This window comes from Odocoileus virginianus, chromosome 15 (genome assembly GCF_023699985.2).
Source record: "Odocoileus virginianus isolate 20LAN1187 ecotype Illinois chromosome 15, Ovbor_1.2, whole genome shotgun sequence".
NCBI lineage: Eukaryota > Metazoa > Chordata > Mammalia > Artiodactyla > Cervidae > Odocoileus > Odocoileus virginianus.
This window is the reverse complement of record NC_069688.1, coordinates 32,815,051-32,840,196: the sequence shown is the minus strand read 5'-3', so window position 1 is coordinate 32,840,196 and position 25,146 is coordinate 32,815,051. Positions and strand designations below refer to the sequence as shown.

Here is a 25,146-nt window from a genome sequence, read left to right as displayed (position 1 = left end):
TCTCGTTCTATGTATTTGTCTTTCTGCAGAGGCTACTCCAGGGACCTACATGCAAAGAGTAAATGATTTATCTTTTAAAGTTTCTAACTTTGTGGCTGAAATAATTATAAAGAGCAAATTTCTACAAAGATTAACAAAATATGATAAAATAGAGGGGGAGGGGTAATACTTTTTCTTTCTTTGGCTAGTTTATTTTTAAATTTATTTACTTTTAATTGGAGGATAATTGCTTTACAATACTGTGCTGGTTTCTGCTATACGTCAACAAGAATCAGCCACAGGTATACATATGTCGCCTCCCTCTTAAAACTCCCTCCAACCTCCCACCCCATCCCGCCCCTCTAGGTCGTCACAGAGCACCAGTCTGAGTTCCCTGCATCATACAACCAGTTCCCACGGGCTATCTATTTTACATACAGTAATGTGTATGTTTCCATGCTACTCTCTCTATTTGTCCCTCTCTTTACACCCCTGTGTCCACAAGTTTGTTCCTTGGCTAGTTTCTGACATAAGAAACAGCACAGGCAAACTCAAAAGTGCTTCAAATAGAACATCTTACCCTTAGCTTCTCACTGAAGTGGTGGTCTAGAAATTGGCTTTGGTTGGTGACACAGGTTAGCAGCTTCAATAAGAATCTAGGGGCCAGAAAGAGAAAAGCAACCAATCACAACGCAAAGGAAACCCCACCAGTGTTTCAGCTGATTTTTCAGCAGAAACTTTACAGGCCAGAGGGAGTGGAAGGATATTTTTAAAGTATTAAAAGGGAAAAACCTTACAACCTAAAGTCCTCTATCAGGCAAGGTCACCATTCAGAATTGAAAGACAGATCAAGAGTTTCCCAGAAACAGAAAAACTAAAGGAGTTCAACACCACTAAACTGGCCCTGCAAAAAATGCTAGAGAGTCTTCTTTTAGTAGAATAAAAAGGCCATAACTAAATAAGACAATATATAAAAGGAAAAATCATGCTGGTAAAGGCATATAGCAAAAGTAATGGATCAGCTTCTTAAAAACGTACAATGAAGGTTAAAAGACAAAAGTAGTATAGTCAACTATAATTACAGTGTGAAATTAAGGGGTACACAAAATATAAAATATCATATTAAAAATATGAAACATTGGGAGGAAGAGTAAAAATATAGTGCTTTTAAAATGTCTTCAAACTCCAGCAACTACTAGCTTAAAACTGAAGACTATACATACAGGTTGCCACAGAAGAACCTCATGGCAACCACAAACCAAAAACTTAGAATGGATACATAAAAAATAAAGGCCTTCCTCCATGGCTCAGTGGTACAGAATCTGCCTGCTGATGCAGGAGATGCAGGTTTGATCCCTGGGTCAGGAAGATCTCCTGGAGGAGGAAATGGTGACTCATTTTTCAGTATTTTTACCTGGGAAATCCCATGGACAGAGAAGCCTGGAGGGCTACATTCCATGGGGTCATAAAGAGTTGGACACAACTGAGCACACACACACACAAAGGAAAAACAATCCCACTAGCATCCTCAGTCCATAGGATTCTCCAGGCAAGATACTGGAGTAGGTTGCCATTCTCTTCTCCAGGGGATCTTCCCAACCCAGGGATCCAACCCTCATCTCTTCTGTCTCCTGCAACTGGCAGGCAGGTTCTTTACCACTAGTGCTACCTGGGAAGCCCAGTAATACTAAAGGAGTCCATCAAACCACAAGAAAAGAAACCAAGAGAAGACAGTACATGTGTGTGTGACTATATAGTCACACACACATAAAATGAAATGTTACTCAGTCATAAAAATAATGAAATCTTGCTGTTTTCAGTAATGTTGATGGAACTGGAGGGTATCATGCCAAGTGAAAAATGTCAGAGCAAAGTAAATACATGTGATTTCACTTACACATGGAATACATAAAACAAACAAAACATAACAAAAATAGACTCGCAGATACAGAGAACAAACTGGTAGTTGCCACAGGGGAGGGAGGTAGGGGGCAGATGACAGAGGTGAAGGAGCTTAAGAGGTGTGGACTTACAGTTAATAAAAATAAATAAGTTGTGGGGATATAACATACACATGTGGAATACAACCTGTATTGTGGTGACCATTTCATAACGTATAAAAATATTGAATCACTATGTTGTGTACCTGAAAGTATTATAATACTGTATGTTGATTATAATTCAATTTAAAAAAAGAACTCAGGGTTCCCATTTTTCTATCTTTAATGTGTCAGTAAAGTCAGCAATAAAGTTATAATACAGCTACACCTGGTGGTTCAGATGATAAAGAATCTGCCTGCAATGCATAAGACCCAGGTTCAATCCCTGGGTCGGGAAGATCCCATAGAGAAGAGAATGACTACCCTCTCCAGTATTCTTGCCTAGAGAATCCCACGGACAGAGGAACATGGCGGGCTACAGTCCATGGGGTCGCAAAGAGTTGGACACGATTAACTAACTAACTAACACATGGCTACACCAACTCTAGGCATGGCTACACCAACTCTAGGCATTTTGTCCTCAATAACCCAACCAAAAGCAGGAAGAAAGAAGAGCCAAACCAGCTTTTGGCCATGCCACTCCCCTTCCAATTAAAGAGGAAAAGTACCACAGAACACCCCCTTCCCAGCATCTCTTTACATTTCATTGACCAGAAGTGAGTCAATGCTATAAATCACCAGCAAAAGAGAATGCAGTGACCATGACTGACTGCATTAGTCTGGGTTCTCCAGAGAAATGGAATCAACAGAGGAAAAAAAAAATATATATGTATACATCTGTGTGATATAATTATGTGAATTTTTTAATTTTTTATATAAAGAGATTTATTATAAGGTATTGGTTCACGTGCTGATGGAAGCTGACAAATCCCAAGCTCCACAGTCAGCAAGCTGGAGGCTCGGGTTCAGGAGAACTGGTGGTATAAGGTCCAGTCTCAGTACAAGCGTGGTTAGAAACAGAAGAACACCGATGTCCCAGCTCTAACATAGTCAGGAAAGAGAGAAGATTTTCTCAATCTAGGCAGGCTACTGGACTGGAGGAAGCCCATTCACACTGAGGGGGGCAATCTGCTTCACTAAATCAACTGATTCAAGTGTTAAATCTCATTCAGAAACACCCTCGTAGACACGTTCAGTTTAACCAAATATCTGGGCACCCCATGGCCAAGTTGACACAAAATTAACCATCACTGTGGCTTAGATTAAGAATAATCTATCAGAGCTGAGACTACTTTTCCTAGCAAGTCACTGCTCAATAGACAGACAATATTTGGAGTGTGTTAGCAAGACAAAAAGATGGAATATTGGCTAGGCCACAGGTTGTTTCTTTGCAGTTGTTTATGTGTTTATGAAAATTAAGCTTTCAAAAGTGGGTTAACAACAAAGTCCAAAAAAATGTGGATAATAGTCATATGACTGTCTCTCTGGGGCATTACAAAACTATATATATATATATATATATATATATAATTCTACACACATATTATTGTAGAAAATCCTAAAAGTGTAGGTAAGTGAAGAGGTGATAAAAATGACCTGAAATCCCATTATCAAGTGACAACCAGTGTTAAGACTTCCATATACATATACTTCTAACATTTTCCTATTCATATTAACACATTTTTAGAGAAAAGTGAGATCATACTGAACAACACTATTTTGCAATTGAAATTCTCTCCTACAATATACTTCACACATATTGACTTATTCCATATTGACTTACACAGTTCTACTGCATGATTTTTTTGGTTATACAGTTGTTCCACATTTTGCTTAAGCAATCCCCTATTGGACATTTAACTTATAAAGATATCTCTACATAAAAAGGGATCCTGTGGTTCAGAATGTTGCAATACTCAGAGTTTTTCATCTTTCAGTGAGGGCTTCCCATATATAGCACTGCCCCTGGTGCCAGCAACTGGGGAATGCACAATCCTAGAGTGTACTTTTCATTTCTTTGAGTCCCTTCTTCTTTAGTGTGATATTATTAGTTGTGTGTGAATTGCTCCTGTCCTCAACTAGCATTTCCAGAGCATTAAGAGGATTGAAGACTCATTCCGTACACTGCTCCATAATAACTCTGGAGGCAAAGGCAAGGCAACCTGGAAAATGTGACATAGTTAGCAGGGTTCACAGAGAATTTCTAAAACATGTACTTCCAGACACCTAGATGGCATCCTCTAAGACCTGAATTACAAATGTCTATTCCAAAGCCAGAGCAATACTTGGTACATTCAACAGCTTGTTGGACTTCTTTCTGGAACCACCCCAAACTCTCCTCTTCCGTCACAACCACTGGAGCCAAATGTTATTAATCTTAGGAGCTTTTCGTGGGTAGATTTACTTACATGTATTTTCATTAACAAAACTATAGCTAATGTGTGGTTGATTTCATAATGTGACCAGGTAGCAGTGAGAATGTGGCTTCTCCAATGGCTCAGTGGTAAAGAATCCACCTGCCAATGCAGGTTTGATCCTTGGTAGGGAAGATCCCCTGGAGGACGAAACAGCAAACCACTCCAGTATGCTTGCCTGGACAATTCCATGGACAGAGAAGCCTGGCACCTTACAGTCTATGGGGTCACAAAGAGTCAGACACAACTGAGCATGCCTGCACATTGGTCAGTATGCATTTATTATGTGTTTTGGGGTGAGAGAGATTATGTAATCATGACTAGTATTGTATATATCACATTAATTAATCACAACTGTATAACTTTACTTGAATAATTTCCACATTGACAAAATTTGCATTTTCATCACCTATTACATTCTCTCATTTTTTAATGTTATTTTTCTTCCTAACATTTCTTATGAATATTAAAAGAGGGTCATAGAAGTCAAGACCCAGCTCAGTGCCCCATGTAGAAAGCACTTGATAAAGGATTTTTCCCTTTTCCCTTTTGTACAACGCTGTAGTTCACAAAGCATTTTGATGTACATCATTCACTGGTCTTCGTGACCCTGAGAGGGAGGTGACACAGTCTAAATCCATTCTGCATATGAGAAAGCATTTAAATCTAGCTGTGTCAGTCCTACTTCCTTTTATAGATCACAAATTATTTCAAGACAAATACCTTCTCTGTGCTTCTTTCTCTCAAATAGCTCAACAAGTCAGGGTTCAGTGAATGACACAAGGAAACACTGAGAATGTTTTTTTCCCATTGAAATCCACCTTAAAACGGGGTGGTCATTTTTTGCCTCCAGAAATTTTGCTGCTGATAGAGAAAGACAAAATACCTTTTCTAATGTGAATTTATGGAATGATTGTCTGTCCCGTAAAAAATTATTCTCCAGCTTGGAGCAATTAAAGTGGTCTCTCTCCTCTCCAAATTAATGTAATTAATACTACAGTCTTTGTTGTTTATCATGTCTTGATAATATCACAAGGGAATGAAAATATTGGCTCTTTTATCCCTTTAAATAGCTGAGATGAAACTGTTGGAGCTCTAATGTTACAACAGCTGTTTCTCATGTCCGGGAATATAATTGGTTGGTACTGAGGCTATTTAAATTGTAAGAAATTGCCTTTGGTTTTATGCTTGCCTACTTCTGGTGAAGGGAGAGATGGGAAACGTTAGCTTTCTCCTGTAAAGAAAAGACAAAACTCTCCCCTCAATGAAATGGCAGCTTCCGGGTCTCATCTCTGTAATTTTCTTCACCAGCGCACTGTCTCCGGGTTTGCTGGCTAACACGGCTGGGAAAGCAGGACCATTCTAGCTTTCCTCCTAATTAGCTCCCAGCCCAACACAGCTGGTCAAAATGCATCAGGGCTTTCCCACGAGGGCCTCTTTCTGGAAGTAATTGTAAAGTGGTCTGGTCTCCCGTGGCAAATTCAGTGTGGGATTGGAGACCAGGATGATTCCAAACAATCTGTAGAAGGGAGAGTCTTTTGATCTGAATACCTTTATCACTTTGGGGACGTGGTTCTCAAAGTGTTGTCCCAGTTCAGCACCATCAGCATCACCTAGGAACTGGATGTCCACACAGATTCCCAGGCCCACGCTAGACCTACTGAATCAGAAACCTGGGAGAGAGTGGACCCAGCAATCTATGGCTTAACAAGTTTTCCAGGTGATTTTGATATACACTAAACTGAGACCCGCTGGCTTAGAGGACAACCAAGCTTTCCTGGTGTGCGTCAGCCTACTACTAGCTGATTTATTGCTTAACCTCCATCAGCATATTATAGAATAGAGCCTCTGGCAAGTACACACCCCTATTTACCAGCCTCTGGAGAATAAGCTCACACCCTCACTGTCGCTCTTTTCCTCATTTGTTTCTGGAGTTGTAGGGTCCTGCCTCTCAATCTTTGCTGGACACACGAATCATACAGAGACCTCGTTAAAATGCAGTTTCCAATTCAGCATGTTTATAGAGTGGGGCCTGAGAGTCTGCATATCTAACAAACTCCCTGGTGACGGTACTGCTGGTCCAGGGACCACACAGGTGTGACTGGAGAAGTGACTGGAGGACCTGGTGGTCTAATTGTGAAATCAAGTACGCACTGGAACAAATGACAAATGATTCTACAGGACTAGCCAGTTGACCTGTACAAAGTGAGAGATCCAAACAGTATTGTAAGAGTTTATCAGGTTGGATCTTTTTAAAAATAATTTTTCAATTAAAAAATTGTTTTGGCTGCACTGGGTCTTCGTTGCTGCACGCAGTCTTTCTCTAACTGCAGTGAGCAGGGCTTCTCATTGTGATGGCGTCTCTGGTTGCAGAGCACAGGCTCTAGGGCTTGCGGGCTTAGTAGTTGCACATGTTCAGTTGCAATGGGATGACATGTGGGATCTTCCTGCACCAGGTGACCCCTGCATTACAAGGAGGATTCCTAACCACTGGACCACCAGGGAAGCTCCAGGCTCGGTCTTGAAATGACTTAGACAACTATCTTTCTTTACATTGGAGAAACGTTGTTTGTATCTACCTTCTTCCTCTTTGCCATCTCAGAACCCTCACGCCTTCTTCCCCCTCACCTCCCTCCTTCCTTTCTCTTCTACTCCCCACAGTCTTTGCTCACCTGCCCAATCTTGTCACTCTGAGGCTGGTTTCATTGTTGACGCTCACATCAATTCTCATGAACCGAAAGGCTACAACCAGTACCACAACTACGGAATGAGATCTAGTGGGAAAGTCCCATGGGGAATCTAAGGGGAAGATGGAACTTCACCACCGAGAGAACTTTTCCAGTTGCAAAACCAGATACTCACCACTGAGTTCGGATTTCCCTGGTGTTCTCTAGCCAATGAGCTATAGCCTCTCCATCCTTGAGGCTTTCACCTTAGACTGGAAAGAAATTAAGTACGTGTTGGATATTTCCAGCAGCTTCCAGACTGGGTAAAGTTTCCTTTAACCTTTGAAAATGACTTCAAAATTTCCCCTTGAGAAAACCTGGTAGGATGCGCAGCTGGTATCTTCACTCCTGGAGCTGGGTCCCTAGCCCAGCTGCAGCTATGTAAATTGGGGGAGGGGGAGTCACTTTGATGCCTGCTGTGAAATAATGGCAGGAGACCCGAGGAGATGTGAAATTTAGAATAAAACTGTGATCAAGTCAGCAAAGAAGAAAACCCAGGGCTTCCTGTTTGGACAAATTCCAAGGCAGTTTCTTTCTGCCTCCTCTCCCCGCTCCATTTCTTTGGTAATAGGGGTTCTTCCTCCACTAGAATGTGCACCCCCATTTCCCAACAGTGCTTGTCACTGCCCTACAGACACTGGGTTATGCATACAGCAGGAGCAGTATCAGCTTAAATTGAAGGGTGCTGTGTTCTTACGCTCTACAAGTGAGCACAGGGCCATCCAATAAAGACAAAGAATACACCCGAGGGCATTGAAACTACACCAAGACTTACACTGATCAGAATGGCCATCATTAAAAAGTCTACAAATAACAAATGCTGGAGAGGGTGTGGTGAAAAGGGAACCCACCTACACTGTCGGTGGGAATGTAAATTGGTGTAGCCACTATGGAGAACAGTATGGTAATTCCTCAAAAAATTAAAAATCGAGATTCATGTGATCCAGCAATCCCACTCCTGGGTGTATATCCAAACAAAATTATAATTCAAAAAGATACATGCACCGCAACATTCATCGCAGCACTATTCACAACAGCCAGGACATGGCAACAACCTAGATGTCCACCGACAGATGAATGGATAAAGATGTGGTGTATATATTCAATGGAATATCATTCAGCCATTAAAAAAGAATGAAATAATGCCACTTGCAATAACATAGATGGACCTAGAGATTATCACACTGAATGAAGTAGTCAGAAAGACAAATACCATATAATATAATGTGTGGAACCTTATAAGTAGAATCTAAATATGACATAAACTTACTTATGAAGCAGAAAGAGACACATAGACATAGAAAACAGACTTGCTGCTAAGGGGTGATGGGGAAGGGATGGACCGGGAGTTTGGGATTAGTGGATACAAACTATTATATATAGAATGAATAAGCAACAAGATCCTACTGTAGAGCACAAGGAATATATCCAGTATCCTGTGATAAATCATAATAGAAAACACTAAGAATGTGTATATATATGTATTTTTATATATGTATCATGTATGTATATGTGGAGTGTCTTTTTTTTTTGTGGAGCGAAGATTAAAGAAGAAAATTAAGTATCAATACTAGGCAGAATGAATCAACATGAAGAGGTATGGGACAGACATCTGCTTGGAATGGAGGAATCAGGAATAGGGTGAGAATGGAGGTCAAACTTGATTTGAGCCTTAAATGATAAGGAAGGAGGCAGCCTGGAGTAGGGATAAGAACATGGATCTTAGAATGTGTTTCCTGACTGCCCAATGGCAGGTGAGTGACTTGGGCCAGGTGTAGTCAGTGAACATCCAAGTGAAATAGTGTATAGAAGCACCATGTGGGTTAGGAAATAAGCACAAGGAACAGTAACCACTCTAGATATTTCAAAATTGCAGGAAGACAGGCAGGAACTCGAAACAGGGGCCACCTCTAGGCGTCAAAGCTTCTCTTGCAGCTGCCAGCTCCAATTCAGAAGCTGTAGAAGAGCATGCTCGCATCCCAGCTGCTCCACGGCCTCAAATCTCATTCCCAGACCAGGTTCCCTGGTCACTGCACAAGCTCCCATGTGGTGATCGTGTGCATCAACCAATGCCAGCCCTGGAGAGGATGATACTTCTCCCTTCCACTTTCTAATCTCATGAGAGGACATCTCATGGAAGAGTCCTCCGTTGTACCTAGACTTAACAGCAAGGGGAGACTGGGGAATGTAGCTTTTAGCTTTCTGCCCATGTGACAGAAGGTGAACTGGAGACAGAGGTGGTAGACATGGATGCTAACAATACCTAGTGCAAGTACCAAGTGCAGTGCAGAGAATCACGAAATGCCAGTTTGCATTAGAGGAACAAGTCAGCTTGGGTGAAGTCGACCTAGAGACTGGTGTCAGGGTTTTGGCCGATAAGGAAAAAAAAAATACTTCCTTTAAGCTGAAGGGAACTCCAGTGATTGAAGGGAAGGACTGTCACAAGGAACTAGCAGAGAAAGGAAACATAACTGTGTATTTCTCCCATTCAGCCAATGAAAACTAACAGTAGTTTTCCTTTCTCTCTGGCTATGATTGTGAAAATAATATCACAGCTTGCTCACTCCCCGAGGCTGGGCCCCACATCTTCCTCCTGCTTATCCACCAAAAGGCTGAAGCCAGTTTTCCATTAGCTCTCTTTCAAGTTCTATCAGCTGGGACCTTCCCCTTCCTGCTCAGCCCCCTAGGGTGATAAGCACATTTTCCAGCAGCTCTGGAGTCATGGTTGCTTACAGAGATGGTGCCAATCTAAACAAGGCCAGCTGGAAGGCGCTGCCTCCAAGCTTTCCTTCCCTCCTTCCAGCTGAAACCACAGGGGCTTCTGACCCTCATGACCAGCAGACATGAGCTGAAGCAAGACAAATAAGTGTCATTTCTCCAGGGAGAAGCACAGAATGATCAGAATGGACCTGGTTCTAGTCTTCCAAGAACTTGGACACCCTCGAAAAAGACACAAGTACAGGGATAAACAATAACCGAAGTGGAAGTACAGACAGAACAATGTACTGTAACATCAGAGAGCAGCCAGAGTGTTTTCAACCTTTCACCTCAACATATCCTCCCCCAAATCAGGGATTTGTCTGCCTTACATATTGCTCTGTTTCACTATGCTAGGACAGTACTTGGAATGTAATAGGCAAGACCCTTGCTGAGATGGAGGACCATGTTGTGTTGCAGAGAAGTTGTTGTTTCGTCGTCAAGTCACATCAGACTCTTTGTGACCCCATGGACTGCAGCATTCCAGGTTTCCCTGTCCATCATCAACTCCAAGAGCTTGCTCAAATTCATGTCCATCAAGTCAGTGATGCCATCTAACCATCTCTTCCTCTGTTGCCCCCTTCTCCTCCTGCTCTCAATCTTTCCCAGATCAGAATCTTTTCCAGTGAGCCAGCTCTTCACAGGCAGAGAAGTTAGCACTCAGCAAATAGTCTGGTACTCAGCATTTGCTCCCCAGCATTCTGTAGCCTCTTTTGCAGTCTGGTTGGTCTCTACGATTAGTTCTGGCCAATAGGCTGTGGCCACCTGATGCAAAGAGCTGACTCACTTGAAAAGACACTAATGCTGTGAAAGTTAGAAGGTAGGAGGAGAAGGGGATGACAGAGAATGAGATGGTTGGATGGCATCACCAATTCAATGGACATGAGTTTGAGCAAACTCTGGGAAATGGTGAAGGACAGGGAAGCCTGGTGTGCTGCAGTCCATGGGGTTGCAAAGAGTTGGACATGACTTGGCCACTCAACAATAACAACAAAATAGACTTTGAGTGGAAAAGACACCTGTTATGTCCAAGTCAGGGCAATTAAAAGTATTGAGCTTTCTCCATTTTTCATTTCCTTCCTTGTGGCAATCTTGGAAACTAAGTCTTGATTCCAGTGCAGAAAAAACTCTGACCCTCTGAGTCTTTGGAGACCTCCCCCAGCCTCACTGGTCTGCATCAGATTTTACATGAATGAGAAAGTTTTATGAGATTAACTTACTGAGATTTCACATCTTTTCTGTTATAGAAGCATAACCTAGACTATCCTGGCTAATAGACATTGAGTTACTCGTATATTAATTCAGTGGATAAAATTGAGCATGCCAAAGTGCTAGCCACAGGAGCAAGAATAAATTTAGATATTGGCATAAAAGAAGAAGCTATAGAATCAAATTCTAAGAAATTGTGAAATTCAACAGACATTGTCAACACTCACCTGACTCAGGTTCTATGAAAGTCTTGGGATTTCAATAGCTATTTGTATAATGGAACAGAAATAGTAATTTGAGACTGCCATATGCTGAGAGAAGACTCAAAAATAAAAACAACTTTTTAAACATATTTATGTGCCTTACATTCTACAAAGGCTGTCACATGCACTATCCCACTAGATTCTTCTCCATAATCCTGGGAGGATAACAGGTTAAGTACTGTTGTTCCTTTTTTGCTATGGTTTTTGGAAAATGAAGATTAGGCAGGGGGAAGGCCAGACAGCTCATTTGTGACAGAATCTAGTCTCAAGCCAAGGTTGTCAGTTTTGAAGTCAATATTCTATATACCAAACAGCCTTCCTAACAGTCTGATGTTTAACTTTTTATGATGCAAAAATACAAGTGCAGAAACTGATATGTAGGTTAAAGGGACAGGAATGAGGTCCAAAGAACCCTGGTGAATGGTTTTTACATACAAAGTCAGAATGTTAGTTCTGATTCACTGAGTAATAGAAACCATATGGATCCTAAATGGAGCATCATCACAGTTAATTTATCTCTGCTAAGCTACCTGACTCCATGACAACTATTAAGGATGTGAGCAAGAAAGACCAGAAAGACATTCAGATGTAGAGAACCAAGCCCACAGAGGAGAATAAAGGAGGCTGAGGAAGAGTCCTGGTCCTGCTCATCCTTTGTGACTGGTTTCTGGAAATTTTTGGGAAATATCCTGTCCCTGGGACAATTCTCAATGGGACATGTTCTAGGACAACACCCCAGCTTGTCTTACTGTGAAGCAACACCTCTTTAGGCTCACCTGCTGATAGCCACACAAATCTTGGGGTGGCGGTTGGTGGTGGTTGAGTTGCTAAGTCATGACTGACTCTTGTGACCCCATGGACTGTAGCCCACCAGGTGCCTCTGACCATGGGATTTCCTAGGCAAGAATACTGGAGTGGGTTGCCATTTCTTTCTCCAGGGGATCTTCCTGATCCAAGGATTGAACCCAGGCCTCCTGCACTGTAGGCAGATTCTTTACCGACTGAACCACTAGAGAAGTCCATATAAATCTTGTACCCCCAACTGTATATATGATTCTCACTATACACCTGGAAGTTTTAGAAACACATAAAAACCATGGCACCTGCTTAGGAAAGTTTTTGCAGGTCAGCTGCAGAGGGAGGCCATGCCTCTCTCCCAGGTCCTTGGATTTTCATTTCCGCTGCCAAAATTAACAAATGCTAGCAGACTCTGACTATTCAAAAATGTTTAAGCCATGGACTGAAATGGCACTAACCTTTAGAGAGTCAACCTCAGCATTAATTCTCCATTCAAATTCTACTTTTATTTCTAGGCAGAGTCTATTTTAGCAAGGTTGCTTATATTCCTCTAGAAGTTTCCTCTTGCCTTATGTCATCTAATGTCTCTCAATCCTTTACATCTTAACTCAAGTTTCTCTGCTGGAAACCTCCTGACCATCCTTACCCACTTTCAACCATGTGTTTATCCATTCAATTCACATCTACTGGGCTCTTGCTTTATTGGATAAATGGTGCTAGACTCTAGGATCCCTATGGATGACTTATACCCATGGACTAGATTTCAGACACAGTGTCTGCTTCCTGCTCTTTGTTTCCATAACAAATTCAAGTACTCCTATATAGGTTCTTACTGCTGACACGATAGTTCTTACTGGCTATCTTTGCACAGGTAAGTTCTTTGATGGCACAGACCACTCATGTCTTGTACGCTTCTGATTCCTGCAGTGCCAGGCAAAGAAGTGGGCTACTTGATGAAAATATCTACTGATGTATATAAGTGACCCAACCAGTCCATCCTAAAGGAAATCAGTCCCAAATATTCATTGGAAGGACTGACGCTGAAGCTGAAACTCCAATATTTTGGCTACCTGATGCAAAGAACTGACTCATTTGAAAAGATCCTGATGCTGGGAAAGGTTGAAGGCAGGAAGAGAAGGGGACAACAGAGGATGAGATGGCTGGATGGCATTACCGACTCAACGGACATGAGTTTGAGTAAACTCCGGGAGTTGGCAAGGGACAGGAAGGCCTGGCGTGCTGCTGTCCATGGGGTTGCAAAGAATTGGACACGACTGACTGAACTGAACTGAAGTAATTATTATCCAGTGTCATCTAGTTTGTAGGGGAGAGACAAGAGAGAGGAGAGTGAGGGAAGAGCAGGCATGTTTCAACCCAGTCTGCCTAGAGCACAGATCCAGAGATTTGTTTGAATGATGAATAATCCAACACAGGCATGGCCCAGCACCTGTTAATTGTCAATCTTATTAAGGAAGTATGACAGAGAACCTCTTTCAGTTGAATAATTTACCTTATACTACTTGCTTAAGTTTACCTCTGGACATGACACTGTGAAATAAATGACACTGTAAAAAAATTAATTCTCAAAGACTGACTTGAGTTGTGTGTTTTGGGAGAACAGTCAAGATCAGTGATTACCTGTGTATCTGATATGGGGAATTACGCAGGCTGGAAAAAAACCAATGGACACATAGTACCTAAGTGTTCAGATCTCCTTCCTTTCAGATAATATGTGTTGCAGAACTTACTTACAAAATTAGTTAATATAGGATTCCAAGTCAATTTGCATAAAATATTTTTCCACAAAAGTGAAAACTCTTTGACTATGAAATAAGGATTCTTTTTAAAGCCAGAAGAGAACCTCAGTGGGTGAAGAATCTGCCCACAATGCAGGAGGCTCGGGTTTGATCTCTGGGTCAAGAAGATCACCTGCAGGAGGAAGTGGCAACCCACTCCAGTATTCTTGCCTGGGAGATCCCATGGACAGAGGAGCCTGGCAGGCTATAGCACAAGGGGTCACAAAGAGAAGGGCATGACTGAGCACGGGCACAAAACAAGAGAACTTTAGGGTCAAACCATCGCAAATGCTCACTTCACACATAAGGAAACGGAAGCATAAATAACCTAAATGACTTGCCAGAGATCACACAATCAATAGGGTATCTGAAGTGCAATTAAAGTGTAGTGCTTGCGCCCTGGTGGACTTCCCTGGTGGCTCAGATGGTAAAGTGTCTGCCTACAATGCGGAAGACCCAGGTTCAATCCCTGGGTCGGGATGATCTCCTGAAAAAAGAAATGGCAACCCAGTCCAGTATTCTTGCCTGGAAAATCCCATGGACGGAGAACACTGGTAGGTTACAGTCCATGGGATTACAAAGTCAGACACAACTGAATGACTTCACTTTCACTTTGTGATGCCCAGGGCTTCCCTGGTAGCTCAGTTGGTAAAGAATTCACCTGCAATTCAGGAGATCCCAGTTTGATTCCTGGGTCGGGAAGATCCACTGGAGAAGGGATAGGCCACCCACTCCAGTATACTTGGGCTCCCCTGGTGGCTCAGCTGGTAAAGAATCCACCTGCAGTGCAGGAGACCTGGGTTAGATACCTGAGTTGGGAAGATCCCCTGGAGAATGGAAAGGCTACCCACCCCAGTATTCTGGCCTGGAGAATTCCATGGACTATACAGTTCATGGGGTTGCAAAGAATCGGGCACGACTGAGTGCCTTTCACTTTCCCTTTTGTGATGCTCACCTGGGTCTTTTATGCCGGTGATTCACAGAGTCCTATGTTAGGAAGTAGCACCTGCTTGCAAAGTGGGCCCTAGCTGCCTCTTCCTCTCTGTCATTATCACTACCCAGGCTGAGGGAGGTCAGTGGTGCTCTTCTAGAAATGTGGAGTATAGACCTAAGAATCTTTAGCAAGGGGGGTCTAAAGCAAACCTATAAGAATTCATCTCCAATTTTTCGGACAAGGGAAAGGCAAGACTGGATCAAACAGAAAGGAAAGGATGTAGAGTCCAGAAAAGGAGACAGTACCCTCAAGTGCTAGAGGGGCAGAAGGCAGGAAAACATGGGAGGACCAAGGTCTCCACACAGTCATTTCCCAGATCCCCTGACCTAGATTAGAGCCCCTAGTTTTATGTCCCCTTATGTTTGTTTCCCATGGCTGATAAAAAAAAAAATTATCACAAACTTGCTGGCTGAAAACAGCAGCAATGAGTTCTCACAGTTCTAGAAGCCAGAATAATCTCCAGACTGTTGGCAGGGTCCATTCAGGGCCCAATCAGATAAACCAGAGCTGTCTTTTCATTTCAAGATCCTGGGCCTAATCACATCAGCAAAGACCCCCTTCTTTTGTCCCCCTCAAGTAAAGTCACATTCATAGACACCAGGGATTTGACACAGATGTCTTGGGGGGACAGGAGGCAGTTTCCGGCCCACCAAAGTCCTTCCCTCAGTTCCTTATTTATTATAATCTCCACCCCCACTGTGAAGGTCCAGAAGGACATAAGCCTTGTCTGCTTTATTCACCACTGCTGCCAAAGCACCTGCCATAGTAGATACTTAATAAATGTTTGGAAAATGAAAGGAAAGAAAGAAGGAAGGGGGAGTGGAAGAAAGGGAGAGAGCAAGGAAAAATCAGAAGAGGAAAGGGTGAGGAAAGAAGGGAAGGAGAGAGTCAGAGAGAGACCAGAGAGAGAGAAAGAAGAGAGGAAACAGGATCTCCAAATCTCACTACTAATTCTTATAAGATGGGAAATAAGGAAGAGTTTTAGATGATGAAGGTCAAAATTAGTGATGAAGCTTGCATTTCATTTGAAATGCAATGCTTTTCAATACAAAGCAGCTCCTGCAGATGCTGGGGGTTAAGTTAGGGTCAATTCAGTTCAGTCACTCAGTCATGTCCGACTCCTTGCGACCCCATGGACTGCAGCATTCCAGGTTTCCCTGTCCATCACCAACTCCCAGAGCTTGCTCAAGTTCATGTCCATGGAGTCAGTGATGCCATCCAACCATCTCATCCTCTGTCATCCCCTTCTCCTCCTGCCTTCAATCTTTCCCAGCATCAGGGTCTTTTCCAGTGAGTCAGATCTTCGCATCAGGTAGCCAAAGTACTGGAGTTTCAGCTTCAGTCTAAGTTAGGGTGGGAGGGATTAGATACAAAGAAGTGCTCGGCGTGCTCTCGGCCTGCTGTTCTCAAGCAGTTCACAGTCTACAGGGGAGCTGCTTCCTTGATACAGATGGCAGTGCGCCAGGGCCAAGTAAAGAGGGTCCGGGTTTCAAAAAATGTTGAATGTTTTTGGATTTTATTTTATAGAGCAACATTAAGACAGGGTTTCCAGGCATAAGCCATACTATCTAAAATTTGCTATTTTGATAGTAAATAATAATTTTATAGCTATTGTGTAATTTCAAATACAAATATCTATTATGACTCATACTCCACTACCACAGACCATGAGATTCTCTTAAGGGGTAACTTATACTTAGCATTAATCCAACCATTGGAAAATGTCCACTTCAAAAGGCACAATTATGTCATTCCTACAATGCATTTCATGAATGAATTGGGATCTTCAAATCAGAATGTTCTTGACTGTTGACTGGTATTTGTGAATTACATAAGATCAAGATATCATTTAAAGTTAACCATTATCTTGAGTATTCATTCATTCATTCATTCAATTCTTCCCAAATTATTTACTGAGATCCTATTGTGAGTTGTTATGGGAGCTGGAGATACAACTTGAATAAGAATATGACCCTTCCCTGTAAAAAGCTTTTTGTCTGTCTTAAATTCTCCAGAAAACAGATGTAGTGATAAATTTAGGAGTGCAAGAGGTTTATTGGAGACCAATACCATAAAAGTGAGGGTGAGGAGGTGAGATTGTGAAGGGAACATTTTCGGCCCCCAAAGCAGACACGACATGTGGAGAGGAAAGATGAAAGAAGTATGATGAGTCAGCGAGCACCTCAGACCACCATGCAGATCTGACAAAGTTGGCCAACTCAGAGCTTTCCCACTGAAGGAGCTCTGAGTTGGCCCCAGTGCCGCTATTATGCTCAGTCATTGGCTGGGGCTGCCAGAAAAGACCATGGTCTCAGCTTGAAAGCTGGGGCAGATCCTGAAGGCATTAACAGCTGGAGGCTGTCAGCTAACTGCACTCCTTGCAGTTAAATAGCAAGCTCTTTCTTGAAGGGAGATCAAAGTGATGCAACCCCATGGCTGCCACATAATGTGATCAGGAAGAAGGCAAATAAACAGGCAATTTAAATCCAGTAAGGGTAATGACAGGGTGCCATGGGAGCTTAAAGAGGGAGCATCAAACTTGGGCTTGGGAACAGAACCACTTCCAAGAAGATGTAGTTTATAAGACGATGCCAGCAATTATAAGCAGGAGTAGCCAAATAAAGGGAGTAGGGATAGGTACAGAGTGTTCAAAGCAGGGAAGCATGGTGTACAGAGCTTTGTGGGGGAGAAAGCCTGACATATTTGGGGGAATGGCAAGACGTTCTACAGAATGATTTTAGTATCACATTGGAGGGACAGTGAAGCAAGAGATAACACTGAAGAAGTAAACAGGGGGTAAATAACTAAGGGCCCTGCATACCATGCTAAGGAATTTGGGCAGGACAACAACATGCAAAGTGGTCTGTGATTTGAACACTCAGTGACCAACAATTTTCCCCATTAACCTTCCCAGAGAATCTTGACGACTCCATGCTCCAATTCTCTAGATTTAGGCTCTACTGAGCCTTACGAAAAGGCAACTATGTTACCAGTGAGGAAGCATATAATTGATTGTCACCCATGGTCATTTTTGTTCAATGTTTTTATCCAAGGCCACCTAGTCCATATCACAAGAGGAGAGAAAGCACAGGCTGATGGGGTGTGATTGAGGAAATAAAAAGTTTATAGCCATGGAACTGTTCATGGCATCAGAGCAAGAACACAAAGAATCATTTTGGGTTCCCAGATTGAGAAAGGGGGACAGATAAGAGCCAAGAATGTGCTTTGCCTACTTCTAATTTAGAGAGCTGTGTTTTGTTTTTTGTTTTTTTCAAATAAGCCCTGAGATTTCACTGATGTGATTCTATTCTGAGGAATAATCATAAATTTAAAGTTTTATAAAGTTTGCTAATTACAGGCTAACATATAGATGGTTTCTGTTGTTACTATGCTGTTTCACACTTGATTTTATATAATATTCAGAATAGCCATTTTGTCCTTAAGAAGTCAGAACTCTTAATAATGCTCATTTCTTATCAGATAATTAAAGTTCTGAGAGGTGAACATGTCTGTGGTTACACGGTTATTGTATACAAAGAAGTTAAACAAAATATTTTTTAAAATCATCAACAGTCTATAGGAAACTATCAAATAAATCTTGGGTATGTGTAGATAAAGAAAAAGTAGTTATTACAAAGATATTTTCAAATTATCTTTAATGATATTAACAAATACTTATGATATAGTTTTTAGTGAAAAAGTGGAATGCAAAATTGTACATACAATATGATTTTCCTAGGAAACCACAAACAAAATGAAAGGACAACCCACAGAATGGAAGAAAATATTTGCAAATGATGTTACCAACAAGGGCTTAATTTCCAAGATAAAAAATAGCTCATATAACTCAACAACAACAAAAATCAAAACAGTAACAACAGAAAAACAATGAAAAAAAATGGACAGAAGACCTAAATAGACATCTCTCCAAGGAAAAATACAGATGGTCAATAGGTACATGAAAAGATGCTCAATGGTGCTAAATATTCAGTTCAGTTCAGTTGCTCAGTCGTGTCCAACTCTTTGCGACCCCATGAATTGCAGCATGCCAGGCCTCCCTGTCCATCACCAACTCCCGGAGTTTACTCAAACTTATGTCCATCAAGTCAGTGATGCCATCCAGCCATCTCATCCTCTGTCGCCCCCTTCTCCTCCTGCCCCCAATCCCTCCCAGCATCAGGGTCTTTTCCAATGAGTCATCTCTTCACATGAGGTGAACAAAGTATTGGAGTTTCAGCTTCAGCATCAGTCCTTCCAATGAATACCCAGGACTGATCTCCTTTAGGATGGACTGCTTGGATCTCCTTGCAGTCCAAGGGACTCTCAAGAGTCTTCTCCAACACCTCAGTTCAAAAGCATCAATTCTTCAGCACTCAGCTTTCTTCACAGTCCAACTCTCACATCGATACATGACCACTGGAAAAACCATAGCCTTGACCAGACGGACCTTTGTTGGCAAAGTAATGTCTCTGCTTTTTAATATGCTGTCTAGGTTGGTCATAACTTTCCTTCCAAGGAGTAAGCATCTTTTAATTTCATGGCTGCAGTTACCATCCACAGTGATTTTGGAGCCCAAAAAAATGAAGTCTGACACTGTTTCCACTGTCTCCCCATCTCTTTCCCATGATGTGATGGGACCAGATGCCATGATCTTAGTTTTCTGAATGTTAAGCTTTAAGCCAACTTTTTCACTCTCCTCTTTCACTTTCATCAAGAGGCTTTTTAGTTCCTCTTCACTCTCTGCCATAAGGGTGGTGTCATCTGCATATCTGAGGTTATTGATGTTTCTCCCGGCAATCTTGATTCCAGCTTGTGCTTCTTCCATCCCAGAGTTTCTCATGATGTACTCTGCATATAAGTTAAATAAGCAGGGTGACAATATACAGCCTTGACGTATTCCTTTTCTGATTTGGAACCAGTCTGTTGTTCCATGTCCAGTTCTAACCGTTGCTTCCTGACCTGCATACAGGTTTCTCAAGAGGCAGGTCAGGTGGTCGGGTATTCCCATCTCTTGAAGAATTTTCCACAGTTTATTGTGATCCACACAGTTGAAGGCTGTCACATAGTCAATAAAGCAGAAATAGATGTTTTTCTGGAACTCTCTTGCTTTTTTGATGATCCAGTGGATATTGGCAATTTGATCTCTGGCTCCTCGGCCTTTTCTAAAACCAGCTCGAACATCTGGAAGTTCTTGGTTCACGTATTGCTGAATCCTGGCTTGGATAATTTTGAGCATTACTTTACTAGCGTGTGAGATGAGTGCAATTGTGCGGTAGTTTGAGCATTCTTTGGCATTGCCTTTCTTAGGGATTGGAATGAAAACTGACCTTTTCCAGTCCTGTGGCCACTGCTGAGATTTCCAAATTTGCTGGCATATTGAGTGCAGCACTTTCACAGCATCATCTTTTAGGATTTGAAATAGCTCAATTGGAATTCCATCACTTCCTTTAACTTTGTTCATAGTGATGCTTTCTAAGGCCCACTTGACTTCACATTCCAGGATGTCTGGCTCTAGGTCAGTGATCACACCACTGTGATTATCTGGGTCGTGAAGATCTTTTTTGTACAGTTCTTCTGTTTATTCTTGCCACCTCTTCTTAATATCTTCTGCCTCTGTTAGGTCCATGCCATTTCTGTCCTTTATCGAACCCATCTCTGCCTGAAATTTTCCCTTGGTATCTCTAATTTTCTTGAAGAGATCTCGAGTCTTTCCCATTCTGTTGTTTTCCTCTATTTCTTTACATTGACCTTTTAGAACTAACACCCAAAAAAAGATGTCCTTTTCATTATAGGGGACTGGAATGCAAAAGTAGGAAGTTAAGAAACACCTGGAGTAACAGGCAAATTTGGCCTCGGAGTACAGAATGAAGCAGGGCAAAGGCTAATAGAGTTTTGCCAAGAGAATGCACTGGTCATAGCAAACACCCTCTTCCAACAACACAAGAGAAAACTCTACACATGGACATCACCAGATGGTCAACACCGAAATCAGATTGATTATATTCTGTGCAGCCAAAGATGGAGAAGCTCTATACAGTCAGCAAAAACAAGACCAGGAGCTGACTGTGGCTCAGATCATGAACTCCTTATTGCCAAATTCAGACTTAAACTGAAGAAAGTAGAGAAAACCACTAGACCATTCAGGTATGACCTAAATCAAATCCCTTATGACTATACAATGGAAGTAGGAAATAGATTTAAGGGACTAGATCTAATAGACAGAGAGCCTGATGAACTATGGATGGAGGTTCGTGACATTGTACAGGAGTCAGGGATCAAGACCATCCCCAAAGAAAAGAAATGCAAAAAAAGGCTAAATATTAGAGAAATGCAAATCAAAACTACAAAGAACCACCATATACCGGTCAGAATGGCCATCATTGAAAGGTTTACAAATAACAAATGCAGGCGAGGGTGTGGTGGAAAAGGAAGCTTCCTACACTGTTGGTGGGGTAAGCTGGTGCAGCCACTAGGGAACACAGGATGGACGGTTCTCAGAAAAGTAAAAATAGAAGTACCATATGATCCAGCAATCCCACTCCTGAACATATACCTGGACAATACTATAATTCAAAAATGTACACGCACCACTATATTCATAGCAACACTGTAAATACAACACTGTAAATCAATTATACTTCAATAAAAATATTAAAACAATATGATCTTTTAAAAAAACAGCTTTGCTGAGGTATACTTTACATACCATAAAATTAACCAATTTAAGTGTGCAATTCAATGATTTTTAGAAAATCTTCAGAGTTATGCAACCATTACCACAATCCACTTTTAGAATATGTCCATCATTCTCTGCAAACCTCTGCAAAAAAAAAAAATCCCTATGCTTGCTGGCAGTTAATCCCTATTCCTACCCTGAGTCATAATCAACTTTAATATATTTTCTTCTCTACAGATCTGTCGTTTTTGGACACTTCATATAGAAATCAAATCATATAATATGTGATCACTGCACCAAGCTTTTACTTAGCATAGTGTTTTTGAGGTTTAGCCATGTTGTAACATGAATTATAATTTCTTATTTTTATGTCCCAAATAGTATTCCATTGTATGGTTATAACACATTTTATTTATCCACTCACCAGTTGGTGGATGTTTCTTTATTTAAATTTTTATTGCAGCATCGCTGCTTTACACTGTGGCGTTAGTTTCTGCTGTGCAGCAAAGGGAATGAGCTACACATTCACACGTATCCCCTCTTTTTTGGATTTCCTTCCCATTTCGGTCACCACAGAGCACTGAATAGAGTCCTCTGTGGTATACAGCAGGGGCTTCCCAGGTGGCTCAGTGGTAAAGAATCCGTCTGCCAAACAAGAGTCACAGGTTCGATCCCTGAGTCAAGAAGATGCCCTGAAGAAGGGAATGGCAACCCACTCCAGTCTTCTAGCCTAGGAAATCCTGTGGACAGTGGAGCCTGGCAGGTTACAGTCCATGTGGTTGCAGAGAGTCTGACGTGACTTAGCAACTAAATAGCAGCCTCAGTGCTATACAGTATATCCTCAATTAGTTATCTATTAGGTACATAGTATCAGTCATGTACATATGTCAACCCCAATTTCTACTCTTTGGCAATTATCAATAATGTTACTATGAACATTTGTGTGCAAGTCTTTGTGTGGACATGTGCTTTATTTCTTTTTCTTGTTTTGGCTTTTGAATAGATACTTCAGTGTGGAATTGCTGGGTAATATGGGAAATATGTGTTTAACTTTTCATGAAAGCACGAACTAGTTTTCATTGTGGGAGTTACATTTTACATACCCACCATCAACTGAAGAGCTTTCCAGTTTCTCCACATTCTCACCAACACTTGTAACTGTCTGTATTTTTATTATAGCCATTCTAGTAGATTTGAAGTATAGCTCCTTGTGCTTTCAATCTGTATTACCCTAAAGACTAATGATGTTGAATTTTAACATAAGTATTTGCCATGTTCAGTTCAGTCACTCAGTCGTGTCCAGCTCTTTGCAACACCAAGGACTGCAGCAGGCCAGGCTTCCTTACCCATCACGAACTCCTGGAACATACTCAAACTCAGGTCCATCAAGTTGGTGATGCCATCCAACCATCTCATCCTCTGTCGTCCCCTTCTCTTCCCACCTTCAATCTTTCCCAGCCTCAGCGTCTTTTCAAATGAGTTGGCTCTTTGTATCACGTGGCCAAAGTTTTGGAGTTTCAGCTTCAGCATCAGTTCTTCCAATGAACGCCCAGGACTGATCTCTTTTAGGATGGACTGGTTGAATCTCCTTGCAGTTCAAGGGACTCTCAAGAGTCTTCTCCAACACCACAGTCCAAAAGCATCAATTCTTTGGCGCTCAACTATCCTTATAATCCGACTCTGACATCCACACATGACTACTGGAAAAAGCATAGCTTTGACAATATGGACCTTTGTTGGCAAAGTAATGTCTCTGTTTTTTAATATGCTGTCTGTATTGGTCATAACTTTTCTTCCAAGGAGCAAGCGTCTTTTAATTTCATGGCTGCAGTCACCATCTGCAGTGATTTTGGAGCCCAAGAAAATAAAGTCTCTCACTGTTTCCATTATTTCCCCATCTACTTGCCATGAAGTGATGGGACTGGATGCCATGATCTTACATGATTTGCCACGTACATATCTTCAAAACATTTCCCCATTTTTACTGGGTTGTTTGTTTTCTTATAATTGAATTTTGACTGTTCTGTATATCTTGTGGGTACAAGTTCTTTGTTAGATAGGGATTTGCAAACATTTTCTTCCAGTTTATGGCTTGATATTATCCTTCTTCAGCAGAGTCTGCCAAAGGGTAGGCATTCTTAATTTTGATTAAGTACAATATAACAATTTTTTCTTCTATTGATTATACTTTTTGTGACATCTAAGAAATCTCCGCTTAATCTATGGTTCCAAAGATTTTCTGTTTTATTTTAGAAGTCTCAAAGTTTAAGTTTTGCCTCAAACCCATTATCTATTTTTAGTTAAGATATTTTTGTATATAATGTGAGGCATGAACTGAAGTTCTTTTTTTTTATTTTTTGCATATTGACAGACAATTGTTCAAGTGTCATTTATTAAAAGGGTTGTGGGAAAGACTAGAGATCTCTTCAAGAAAATCAGAGACACCAAGGGAATATTTCAAGCAAAGATGGGCATAATAAAGGACCGAAATGGTATGGACCTAACAGAAGCAGAAGATATTAAGAAGAGGTCACAAGAATACACAGAAGAACTATACAAAAAAGATCTTCATGACCCAGATAACCACGATGGTGTGATCACTGACCTAGAGCCAGACATCCTGGAAACAAAGTTAAAGGAAGTGATGGAATTCCAATTGAGCTATTTCAAATCCTAAAAGATGATGCTGTGAAAGTGCTGCACTCAATATGCCAGCAAATTTGGAAATCTCAGCAGTGACCACAGAACTGGAAAAGGTCAGTTTTCATTCCAATCCCAAAGAAAGGCAATGCCGAAGAAAGTCCAAACTGCTGCACAACTGCACTCATCTCACATGCTAGCAAAGCGATGCTCAAAATTCTCCAAGTGAGGCTTCAGCAGTACATGAATAGAGAACTCTCACATGTTCAAGCTGGTTTTAGAAAAGGCAGAGGAAGAAGAGATCAAATTGCCAACATCCACTGGATCACTGAAAAAGCAAGAAGTTCCAGAAAAACATCTATTTCTGCTTTACTGACTACGCCAAAGCCTTTGCCTATGTGGATCACAACAAACTGTGGAAAGTTTTTCAAGAGATGGGAATACCAGACCACATTATTTGCCTCCTGAGAAATCTGTATGTAGGTCAGGAAGCAACAGTTAGAATTGGACATGGAACAACAGATTGGTTCCAAATGGGGAAAGGAGTAAATCAAGGTTGTATATTGTCATTCTGCTTATTTAACTTATATGCAGAGTACATCATGAGAACACTAGGCTAGATGAAGCACAAGCTGGAATCAAGATTGCTGGGAGAAATATCAATAACCTCAGATATGCAGATGACACCACCCTTATGGCAGAAAATGAAGAACTAAAGAGCCTCTTGATGAAATTAAAAGAGGAGAGTGAGAAAAGCTGGCTTAAAACTCAACATTCAAAAAACTAAGATCATGGCATCTAGTACAATCACTTCAAGGCAAATAGATGGGGAAACAATGGAAACAGTAAGAGACTTTATTTTCTTGGGCTCCAAAATCACTGCAGATGGTGACTGCAGACATGGAATTAAAAGATCCTTTCTCCTTGGAAGAAAAGCTATGACCAACCTAGACA

General features: G+C 41.4%; 1 protein-coding gene across 1 annotated transcript in view; it reads right to left on the bottom strand.

Moving 5' to 3' along the window:
- Positions 1–580: 580 nt before the first annotated feature.
- Positions 581–25,146, bottom strand: part of SAMD12 (sterile alpha motif domain containing 12) — a 499,855-nt gene continuing 475,289 nt past the window's right edge. Inside the window, exon 5 of the mRNA XM_070477229.1 lies at positions 581–635. Within this exon, the coding sequence (XP_070333330.1) occupies positions 625–635 (11 nt within the window). The 3' untranslated portion in view covers positions 581–624. The remainder of the gene's footprint in view (positions 636–25,146) is intronic.